We start from the raw sequence: 12304 nt of genomic DNA on the forward strand, positions 1-12304 counted from the left end.
AAGTTCAGCATACTCTGGACTCGGCACACTTCCAATTTGGCATATTCCAAATTTGGCACACATCTAATAGGCATACTTCTAGTAGAGAATCAGAGGACTTCTCATATACAGAGATTGTACCCCTTCTTGATTGATACATACTACTTGTAACCGATACTTTGAATTTTGAATATATACAATTCGAGTTTTTCGCGCTTACAATTTTGTCTCATCACTATCTTTTTTTCTTCCTAAAATCCCAGGAATTAAAATTTCAGGGGGACATATGATTTTAATTCCATGAAAATGGGAGAATTTCAATTCCTTCCAACCAAACTAAGGAATTTTATGGTCTTTGGAATTAGGTGGGAATTAAGTGGGAATGAAATTTAAATTCTCTCCAACCAAACACCCTGTAATAGTATAGGAGTCTTTTGAGCAGGAAGTTAAACTGAATGTTGTTTCTAGTATTAACCTCGGGAGCCTGCAACTTGATAATTTCTAATTCATAACATTCCACCTATTTCATAATTATATTCTCAGTTAAACAAACCCTCTTCTAATTTGAATTTAGTTTGTGTCTATATAATTTTTCTATGTTTTTTTCTTCTTCTTTTTGCCGTATATATACAGTGATGCAAATGCTTGTAGGAAAGCAACAATATTACAATCACTTGGAATTGAGAAGTAACTCAATGCATAAAACAAAAAGAAAAGAGACGTCAAACTCGTTGTTATACCCAATCAGCTAACAACTATTTATCAAATACACCAAAATAGAATTGAAAATTAGAAAAACAAAAGATTAGTAAAATAAATAAAAACAATCAACGTTTACTACAAATCGTAGAACTATAATTAATAACATTCACCTCGGAGTCATGGAGTAAACACTCCAATGTATGTTGGTTGACTGTGAAACGTGGATATTTTCTTGACAAATAACAAAGCATGAGCCAGAGCCTTATACAGCTTTTTCTCGTCTTGAGGGATAGGTCGGAAGCAGAGACAAAAAGAGACCCCATTAGTAAAAAAAAAAACAATATTGTTGGAACGCACAGATTATAAGATTTCAAATCGCCAAAACTACAATATTGTTGGATTTTTCGTTTCTTGTATTTGTAGTGCGAGATTGTATTGTGCATTCGAGGAGTTACGCATGGAGTATTTGTAGTGCCAGATAGAATATATTTACGCATGGAGTATTTGTAGTGCCAGATAGAATATATTTACGCATGGAGTATTTGTAGTGCCATATATAATATATTTACGCATGGAGTATTTGTAGTGCCATATATAATATATTTACGCATGGAGTATTTGTAGTGGCAGATAGAATATATTGTCCTATTATATTACGAATAGGAATTTTAATGTAGAATTATAGTGCGAATAGGAAAGTACGAAACAATATATTCTATTAGGAATTGTATTACACTATTTTATAATATTAGAATAGAAATTGTAACATAAAATTATAGTACGAATAGGAAAGTAGAAAACAATATATTTTATTAGAAAGCGAGATTTTTTAAGAATTGAGCGGGAAGTTAAAGTTCAAGATTTTATTTTTATATATAGTATAGAAGTATAGATTACTATCGTGTCTTTATTTTTTAAGAATTGAGCGGGAAGTTAAAGTTAAAGATTTTATTTTTATATATAGTATAGAAGTATAGATTACTATCGTGTCTTTTGTTAAGCGAACAACGAATGGTACTACCCATTTGTTAGTTAGGGAGTTCATCATGTTCGTAGGGAATGGATATCATGAAGCTTTTTGCGTCTACCGTAATGAAAAATCACCCAGATGCTTCTGTTCTACTGTATGTAATGTAAAGGCACTACCTAACAGGCTACCACAAGTACCCTTTCAGTGCCAGATAGAATGTATTGTCATATTATATTACGAATAGGAATTTTAATATAGAATTATAGTACCTCTTTCAGTGCTAGATAGAATGTATTGTCATATTATATTACGAATAGAAATTTTAATGTAGAATTATAGTACAAATAGGAAAGTAGTAAACAATATATTCTATTAGGAATTGTATTACACTATTTTATAGTATTATAATAGGAATTTTAACCTAGAATTATAGTACGAATATGAAAATAGAATACAATATAATATTTTTTTTTTGAAAGTTACTGGCTCTATTACATTGTAGTATCTGTTCATTGTAGAATACAATATAATATATTTGACTAGAAAGCGATATTTTTTAAGAATTGGACGAGAATTAAAGTTCAAGATTTTGTTTTTATAGATAGTATAGATATAGATATAGATTGGATTAGTATTAGTTTTGGCATAAATTAACTATTTTATGTGCTTCATCATATATACAGTAAATAAAACATATATGAAAGTTATTTACAAGTAATTAAATGTTTAAGGTATTCAATTTTTTATTTTATACTAATTTTTATAGTAAAATAATATGATATGCTTAAGGACTTTCATATTTATAATTCATAACGAACGTAAAGACAATTCTCAAGGAACAATCTTTTTTTTTTTTTCTTTTTGGATTAGTATTATAATTTTAAATATTTTAACTTGGAAGATGACTTATCAATTCATTTGTATTAAATTTTTAGTGTATTTTTAGGAGTACTAAATATTGTTTACAAAATATTCTTCATGTTAATGTTGCAATTATTTATCTTATCATTGTATAAGTCTTATCTATGTATCGCACGGGTAAAATGCTAGTAATTATAGAACTATATGTTCATAATTTTTGAATTTCATATTCACAATTATTGAACTTTATATTCACAGTTACATAATTCTATGTTCATAATTATAGAACTCTATGTTCATAATTATTAAACTCTATATTCATAATTCTTGAAATATATATTCACACTTGCAGAACTCTATATTCACAGTTACGGCGTTTGTCTTCATATTCGGCAGTTCCCTTCCCAAACTCTATATTCACAATTATAGAAGTCTATGTTCATAATTACTGAACTCTATGTTCATAATTATAGAACTCTATATCATAATTCTTGAACTCTATATTCACAACTGTAGAACTCCATATTCATAGTTACGTAACAGTATATTCACACATTTTGATGTCGTTGAATTCTTTTGACAAATTAAAAAAAAAAAATCTGAATGGTCGAGAAAATGATGCCACTAACGACAACGTTACTCCTAAATTGCAGAACGACATCGTATTGGATCCGTGTCCACCTTGCAAGGTGTCCACCTTGCAAGGTGGACACGCGTCCATGACATAACAATTGAATTCAATTTGGGTTGTCTAAGACAATTTATATCCGCACCAGGGCGCGCATTGCATTGCGCCATGATGCAAAACGACGTCGTTTTAGATTTTTTTTTTTTGAAATTTCGATACCCTGTGTTGGCGGTTAATTTTCTTTAAAAAAAAATCTCATGTTAAAAAATGTGCATAATTTTATACTAAAATACACATGTTGTATATATGAATGTACATAATTGTATAACAAAATACACATTTTAAAAAAAAAAAAAAGATAATACATATAATCTAACATAATACATAATATACATAAACTTTTAGCATAATAAACATCAACTCTTAACATAATACACATAAATTTCATGTTTCGGATGTACATAATTGTATAAAAAAGATGTGCATGATTATATAAAAAATGTACATAATTATATAAATAAATACACATCATCACGTCAACTCTCTATATAACTTACCAAAACGACAGTATTTTGAGAAGCGCAAGACGCATAGTACTATGCACGCCGTCGTGTAGAGTATAACGGTGGGTTGTAACATATGGACTATGGAGTATATATAATATATAACGGCCGAAAAGCCCATATATACGAGACTACGGAATCGGGTTGCGTGGCCACCAATTAAAATTTGTGTATATATACAGCTAATCAGGATAGCAGCTTTCCTAAACCGATAATCCACTTATCGAAGGATTCATTTCTCTCTCCAGCTTCCTGTTCCTCTCCTCATATCGAAGTTTCGAACCCTAACCCTAGCTCGATTCGTTGCACTCAAAAACTGATATATACAGCGGAAGCCTAATTGATCTGATACATTCGTGTTCCATCGTTTGTTTCTGCGACGAACTCTGGATTCTAAGGTGTATATAGAACCAGTTTGAGTTCGCGTTTTTTGTTCGTGGGGAATCTGTGTTCTCCGGCATGCTCACGGTGTTTTCTTTTAATCGATCGAGGTTATTGGCGTTTTCCGTCATCGAACAGGCTTGAGAAGATTGGATTCGATTTGACAGCCGGCTTAAGATTCTTCGCTTCAGGAGTTTGATTCTGGTGACGTTTCCGCATAGCAAGAAGAGGCCTTTTGCTTCGGCCTTTCCGAGTTTGAAGATCCTGTGGCTTGATTTGACCGTCGCTGAGGCTTCATCAGCACTACAGTTTCAGGATAATTCTGTGGTTTGATCAACATCAACCATAGGAATTCGAGATAATTCTGCCGTTGGATCGTTGAGGAGTCTGCTTTGGAGGGACTTTTGCCGACGACGGCTGTTCGAGTTTGGTTTGATTGATCGTCTTCGATTATTGAAGAAAAAAATAAATAAAAGACAGAACTGTGTTTCAGGATTTTTGTACTTGATATCAATTTTTGGTTGATTTTAATATCAGGCCTATATTATTTCTCTTTGAAGGCCTTATTTGATTTTCTGTTGTTGACTTTCTCTGAGGCAAAAAAAGAATTTATAAAGCAAAAGAAATATGGCGGTGTATTTTAAGTTTAAAAGTGCAAAAGATTATGATTCTATTCCAATTGATGGTCACTTTATTTCTGTTCTGAATTTGAAAGAAAAAATATTTGAATCCAAGCATTTGGGCAGGGGTACAGATTTTGACCTCGTTGTCACCAACGCCCAGACTAATGAAGGTTGGTTAGCTTTCATTGCCTACTCTGCTTTGGTATTTTCCATTAAGTCTCTCAGGGTGGATTCCTAATTTAGAAACTGTAGTTGAATAAAGTATGTATGGTGTGATTTCTTGTACAGTTATTATTAGTATAGATAAATATACACATTACTATGGTGTGATTTGTTGTACAGTTGTTAGTATAGATACACGCACTTGGTCCAGAGCAATGAGGGTTTGGGTCATTGGTGTAACCACCTGAAATGTGCAAGATACATATAGATTTGCTTCAGGAAACAATGGTTTGGGCCATTGGTGTAGTCTGCTGTGATTTATATATCACAGTTATTTTTGGATGTGTACCTCAATTTGTTCATGTGTCTCATGTTCTTTTAATGCTTAGTTATTTTTCTATCAAATGAAATGATCATGGTGTTTTTTTTAATCGCAATTCTTTTCTTAATAATACATAAACCTGGACTGATGGTATATCAGTGTCAAGAAAACATTGAACATGATGAAAATGTGTTTTTGCTTCACCTTTAGCTTCCAAATCTGTGGCAAACACATCTGGCAATTTATAAATGTATTCCTTTTTTCATTATGTAATGTTATTTTTTTTTTATTTTTTTTTTTTGAGGAAATCAGTTTCCAACAAGTTCTTGTTGAATAAAAAGGAATAAGTTCTCTGCTTTAAGCCTTCAGCATTCTTATGCTGTCCTTTGATAATTAAATTAGTAGAAATGGGCAGGTAAATGCTATAAAGTGGAAGTTTGTTGATTTGCCTTGCAATTAGAAGAACTTTGCCTCTGTAACATGTGTTTTGTTGAAAACCAGCTGATTTTCCTACTTCAAGGTTAACATGGGTATGGTTTTAATCCAGGGCAATGCGTTTCATCCTTAGGCTGGGACAAATATTAAGTTAATGCTATTATGATGATATATTCTGCCATTCATTGTTAAACTTGGCCTTTGCATTTATGGATGCACACTGTTATGTTTCGGAGTTTTACATATGCTTTCTGTTTTGTGATTACAGAATATCTTGATGAAGCTGCATTGATTCCAAAAAATACTAGTGTTTTAATTCGTCGAGTTCCTGGACGACCTCGCAAGCCTATAGTTACTGCCCCGCTTACAGAACTTGAAGAGTAAAATCTCAACCCTATAACATCATATGCTTGAGTTTATTATTAAAATTCCTTCTCATTTTTAACTTCTTAAGAAAATTGGGTTGGATCAAGTACACATTCTTATTTCTTAGTATGAAGTATGAATATCATTTTGCTTTCAGTTTATTAATAAAAATTCGTTCTCATTTTTAGTATTACATTTCTCAGACCTTCTGCCTTCACACAGAGAGAGAGAGAGAGAGAAAGGGGGGGGGGGGGGGGGGGGGGGGGGTGTTGGATCAAGTACACTTTCTTAAGGGCGTTGGATGTAATGCTCAATTAAGTTTGACCCATTATGGCTGTACTGCAGGCCTAAGGTTGAAAATATGACTGAGGAGGCTGAAACAGTAAAAAGTGGTTTTGTGGGAGTTGAGTCTTCTGCAACCAAATATGTAAGCCTCTCTATCTGTATGTCTTGCATGTTGTTTCTGGGTTTTGTTCAGTTCCAATTTTATGCTTAAACACCTCATTTCATCCTTGTAGCCTGATGACTTAGAGTGGGATGAATTTGGGCATGACTTGTATGCAATTCCTGAAACCATACCAGTTCAGTCAAGCAATCCTGTCCAGGAGGCTCCACCTTCTAGTAAAGCTGATGAAGAAAGCAAGTTTAAGGCTTTAATTGATACACCGGCCTTAGATTGGCAGCAGTAAGATGTTTATTTTGTTTTGCACCATTTTGATTATTATGTTAGTTCCGATTTCACATGGAAGATCTTTTCTTTGGCATTTTACTGACTTATTTAATTGACATTTATGCTGATTCACAGACAACCAGCTGATGGCTTTGGTGCCGGTAGAGGTTATGGACGTGGTCCAGGAGGGAGAATGATGGGTGGGCGTGGCTTTGGTGATTCTCTTACCTCTTATTTCCAAATATATCATATAGCAGCATGTTTCTGTTGAGTGGACAGCCTCTTGTTTGTTTTGTTAGTTTTTCCAGTGAATCTTTGTTCCTCTTTTTGATGATTAGTCTGATGTACTTGGGGTTTTCTTAGGCTTTGATACCATGTGAATGATAAAGGTTTATTCTCATTGTGTTTATTGAATGTACAAGGTCCTATATTAAACATTTAGCCAATCCCATCCCTACTAGGAATAGGTATAGGGTTTCTGTTGTTTAAGAAGTTACATACATGTTGTGAGTGACTTTGACTAGATAACTAGATTTGCAGTTCATAATTGTGTTTGTGCCTAGATCTGCCATTTATGATTTATTTATGCACTTAATGTTACTTCTTTAAACATTGGCAACTAAATCTTATTTTGTTGATGTTGACTGTTAGGTCGAGGAGGATTTGAGCGTAAAACACCTCCACCAGGCTATGTATGTCACAGGTGCAAGGTGTCTGGTATGTTCATGTTCTTGTTTGATTATAGAAATAGTTTGGTAATAAGTTTGCTTTGATTTGGGTTTCATGAAATTTCTCTTATTTAGGACATTTTATTCAACACTGTCCAACAAATGGTGATCCAAACTTTGACATCAAGAGAGTGAAGCCCCCAACTGGTATTCCCAAGTCTATGTTAGTGACTACTCCAGATGGTTCATATGCTTTACCAAGTGGGGCTAGTGCAGTTCTGAAGCCAAATGAGTAAGTCGTGTGCATATTGTTTAGATGTTTTCTGTCCTAAGAACTATTCTAATATTTGAAAAAATTGCAGGGCTGCCTTTGAAAAAGAAGTTGAAGGAATGCCTTCTACACGTTCTGTTGGCGAGCTTCCACCTGAACTCCATTGTCCTTTGTGTAAAGAAGTGATGAAAGATGCGGTGCTTACTAGCAAATGTTGCTTCAAGAGTTTCTGTGACAAATGTAAGATTCTGACTGATTCCATCTTTTTGATCATTGTTGTTTCAGGCTTTTGATGTTCTAACTACTAATTCCTGTCCACAGGTATACGAGATTACATCATTTCTAAGTTGATGTGTGTCTGTGGGGCAACAAATATTCTTGCAGATGACCTCTTGCCCAATAAGACTCTAAGAGACACCATCAATCGAATTCTGGAGTCTAATAACAGCAGTGAACATGGGGGCAGTGCCCTTCAAGTTCAAGGTCTGTGCTTCAGTGCTGAGATCTTTCTTTTGTTATTGGTGCAAATGAGATTTTCTTGCATAACAGCCATTAGTTAACTGTGATTTACTGTGCAGATATGGAGTCTGCTCGGAATCCTCAGCCGAAGGTTCCATCCCCATCACAATCTGCAGCTTCCAAAGGAGAGAAAATGCCACCCCAACCACTTCTTCAGAAAGAAGAGACTTCAAGAGTACAGGAGGTAATAGAAGAGGTTAAGGTGGAAATTGCTCCACCACAACCGTTGGAGAAAGGCAGGAGCTCCAAAGTGGTCGACATTTCTGAAGCTACACATGAGTCAATAAGTGTGAAGGAACCGGCTTCTCAGGGAAGTGCTCCACTGGTTGATGAAGAAGTCCAGCAGAAGCCAGCTGTTTCTGATGCTGGTAAGTGATTCGATTGTTCCATGTAGTTATTTATTTGGGCAGTTAAATTTGTTCATTGTTTCACTTAATCAAGCCAAAACGTGACCACTTTGGATGCTATAGAGTCAGATAATTGCCTATGCCATTTATTATTGATTGGAATCTTTAGTACTTTTTTTTTTTTATTTATTTTATTTTATTTTATTTAAAGAAGTACTAGACTTTTGAAGTATTAGTACTTGTCATACTATGACTAGTATCAGATAATAAATCCATTCTCATTGCTATGCCTGTTTGCTTTTCAGGAAGAAAGAAGAAAAAGAAGAAAGCTCGCCTGCCTTTAACTGGTATGCCTTTGACTCTCTTTCTCTCTCTATATATAAAAAATTGTGAACTATTTGAATTCTTGAAGTTGATGCTTTTCTTTTTTTACTCTTTGAGATTAATGTTTTTTTGCCTTTATCTGGATGTCTTGCAGCTGCAGAGATGCAGTGGAGAGCATCCCAGGACATTGCTGCTGAGAATTATATGATGCCTATGGGTCCTTCCTATAATCCATATTGGACAGGCATGCAACAAGGAATGGAAGGATTTGTGGGCCCCTATCCTGGTCAGATGCCATATATGAATTATGGTCTTGGTCCTATGGATGTTCCATTTGGTCCAATGATGCCACCGAATCCATTTGGAGGACCCGGTTGCATGTTACCGCCAAATCCATTTGGCCCTCCTCAGAGGTAATATGATTTCTCTTTGTTTTGTAGTATTATTTGTTTTCTTTGCTGGTGGCTTTTGAAGAACTTGTTCCATGGAATAACACCCTCCTGCCTTTTCCCTTTCACTCTTTTTATTCTTATTATTATTTTGGTAAGCTTCACTGCTATAGTTAAGAATTGTTTTTTGTCTAATTGCTTCCAAAATGTCAAACTACAGGGATCTTGCAAATATTGCAATGGGATTTAATGCTGGCCCACCAGTTATGAGCCGGGAAGAATTTGAAGCTAGAAAAGCAGATTTGAAGAGGAAGCGCGAGCTTGAGATGCGAAGAGAGAGGTGCCGTCTTCATATTTTTGTTCTGCTTCAACTTGTCTACTTTATGTTTCCATATTCAATTATGTTGCCAAGCTATTTTGAATTTTGCATTTCATAGTTGATTTCTCATTTTGCTATTCTAATTTTGGTGTGTATGATTGTCACCTTCGGTTATCATATCTCATGCTGTTTGTTGGATCTCAGCTTACTTTTCTTGTACCATCTTCTAGTTGTTACTTGAACGGCACATTTTCTACTAAAAACTTGATCTCCAAGTTGTATCCATTAGTGAAATTTATTTGAGACTTTATACCCGTTTTTTACATTATATGTGCATGCTTCTACTCGTGAACTCATTTGTGTGGCTATATGAAAAAGCAAGTTATGGATTGATTTTTAGTTGTGTAGAGACTGTAGAGAGTTTTATTCATGGATGTTTTCACAAAAACTATTGATGCTTAATTGTAATTTGGATTTCCATGTCCTACAGGGATTCAAAAGGTCGGGAATTTACTAGGGAAGTTAGCAGCAGTGGTGACATTTCTTCATTGAAACCCAAATCTGTATGCACATTTCTTATATTCATTTATATTGCGGTAGATAGGGTTTATGATTTAAGAAACAGTTTGCAAGAAATCAGTGTGGCTATAATCAGTGTTGTTATTATTGGCTTGAAGTGAATTTATGGGTTTATTGATGTCTTCTTTTGTGTGCAGAGGCCTCCCCCATCATCAAGCTCAGACCATTACTACCACCGCCGATCGGAGAGGTCCCCTCCAAACCGTCGCTCTAGTGATCCTGAACTACCTCGTCCTTCGTCCAAGAGAAAAGCTGATGACCGTACTGATCATTACCACCGTGAGAAAAGCCACCATGATGATCATTACCACCGTGAGAAAAGCCACCACGATGATCGTGATCATCACCGTGATCGGGACCGTGATCACCATGGCCCTGACCGTGAGCACCATCAACGTTCAAAGCTGTCAGATGGCTCTGCCAAGCCATCTTCTACCTCATCAGAACCTCCAACAGCAGCATCCAAAGCTGCCCTCGATGATAAAAAGTCAAAGAGGAGCGTGTTTTCCCGCATAAGCTTCCCTGAGGAAGAAGCCGCGGCAGCAGCAGCTTCCAAGAAACAAAAGATGTCATCGTCCAACGAAGCATCAGCCAGTGCTTCTGCGAGTCACAGAGCTACTTCAAATGGGCATGTTGAAGACCAGAAGGCTTTGGTGGCATCAAGGTCAAGGAAGCCTGTTGCTGCAGCCACTGATTATGACAGTAGTGACGATGAACGGCATTTCAAGAGAAGGCCATCAAGATATGAGCCATCACCACCACCACAACAGGAGCGAGAGCGGGAGGGCGACAAGCACCACCCTCGGCATTCAAAAGGGTCAAGGGATAGAGAGCAGGAAAGGGATCGGAGTGGTTATCGCAGCAAGCATAGGTAGGTTGGAGAGTAGTTGGCAGATGAAGCAAATTATTAACGGGCATTTTCTAATGCTGCAGAGGGGAGAGATGACTCTAATGTTAATGAAGTTGGGTGCTTTTAGCCTTAAAGCTCCATATTTTACTTCTTTCATGTAATAAAATGTATATGAATGGAGAAAAAGTGTTTCCATTTTTTTCAGTTGCGATTTACATAATAAAATATTTTCAGTTGTTGATTTCAAGATTACTCCTATAATTTCCCCATGCCTAACATAATTAATTGCACAATAAATTTTGAATTGTACCCGAACTTGCTAACATCATAAATACCTAAAACACATAATTATTGCTATCCAAAATGTCTACTATAAAACTATTAAAAAGTTGGACTTTATTTGAAAGAATTCATAGATATTACACTTGTATTTTGCATTCTGCATTTTACACAGTAAGATTAATTTAATCAAGTTTTGGTGTCTCATTTCAAACAACTCTCCTAACTATAATATGGATTCGAACTCTGGACTGGGGGTCTGCGTTTCGATATTTGGTTGGTTTGTTTGTTTTTGTTTTTTATTCTTCCTAATTTCGGTATGTTCGATTTTTTTTTTTTAATACTTTTTATAAATGAAATCATTTAGTTTAATATTATAGTTCGGTTCAATTTGAAAAAATTCAATTTCGATTTGGAATTGCTTCGGTTCAGTTTAAAGACTCCAATTCTCAATATTTTCTAATTTTTTAGCCAAGTATTTGTTTATTTATACTAATAATTCAAATTTTAAAATACAAACAAACCAAATAAGTGAAATAACCAATAATGCATATTTCAAATTTTAACAAGTCTCAACTCTTAAGTCTAAACTATAAACATTACATTACATGACAAAATAGCAAATCCAAACAACCAGAGGGGTGTGGTTGAGTGGCAAGTGGAAACGACTCATGTCACTCATCCATCCCTAACAAACATTTTGATCATTAGCTTTTGGGGGCGGAGCCAGGATTTTTGGGTGCGGGGGGGGGGGGGGGGGGGGGGGGGGGGGAGGGGGGTGCAATGACAATTTAAGAGTGAATAATAAAACATATTAATATTTATTTAACATATTTCAAATTACATCATTATATTACAAATCTACTAAAATTTATGACGTCTTCCAGAATTCAATAGTTCAATACTTGTAAATGAATTTACTTGAGATGTTGAATTTTCATAATTCTTTCTTTTAAAGAAAAGATAAATTCTTTGTGTCTTTTTCATTTCAACTCAAACTTTCGATGTTCACAGTGTTATTATTATTTTTTTTTTTTGACAAATCAATTGAATTAACTAAAACTGAAAAAAAAATAGACAAAGATTAAAGTAGTATA

The 12304-nt window shown here is 34.9% G+C and overlaps 1 protein-coding gene across 1 annotated transcript; it reads left to right on the top strand.

Moving 5' to 3' along the window:
• The first annotated feature begins 3889 nt into the window (after positions 1–3889).
• On the top strand, positions 3890–11132 carry LOC109147070 (zinc finger CCCH domain-containing protein 18-like). Its single transcript, XM_019294708.1, has 15 exons — positions 3890–4877; positions 5895–6006; positions 6338–6419; positions 6511–6677; positions 6798–6877; positions 7314–7379; positions 7466–7622; positions 7693–7841; positions 7923–8084; positions 8180–8488; positions 8773–8814; positions 8946–9204; positions 9401–9520; positions 9990–10062; positions 10216–11132. The coding sequence occupies exons 1-15, from the start codon at positions 4712–4714 to the stop codon at positions 10951–10953; spliced, it is 2682 nt and encodes an 893-aa protein (XP_019150253.1). The 5' UTR covers positions 3890–4711; the 3' UTR covers positions 10954–11132.
• The last annotated feature ends 1172 nt before the right edge of the window (positions 11133–12304 follow it).

Source organism: Ipomoea nil, unplaced genomic scaffold (assembly GCF_001879475.1).
Source record: "Ipomoea nil cultivar Tokyo-kokei standard unplaced genomic scaffold, Asagao_1.1 scaffold1971, whole genome shotgun sequence".
NCBI classification, from domain to species: Eukaryota; Viridiplantae; Streptophyta; class Magnoliopsida; order Solanales; family Convolvulaceae; genus Ipomoea; species Ipomoea nil.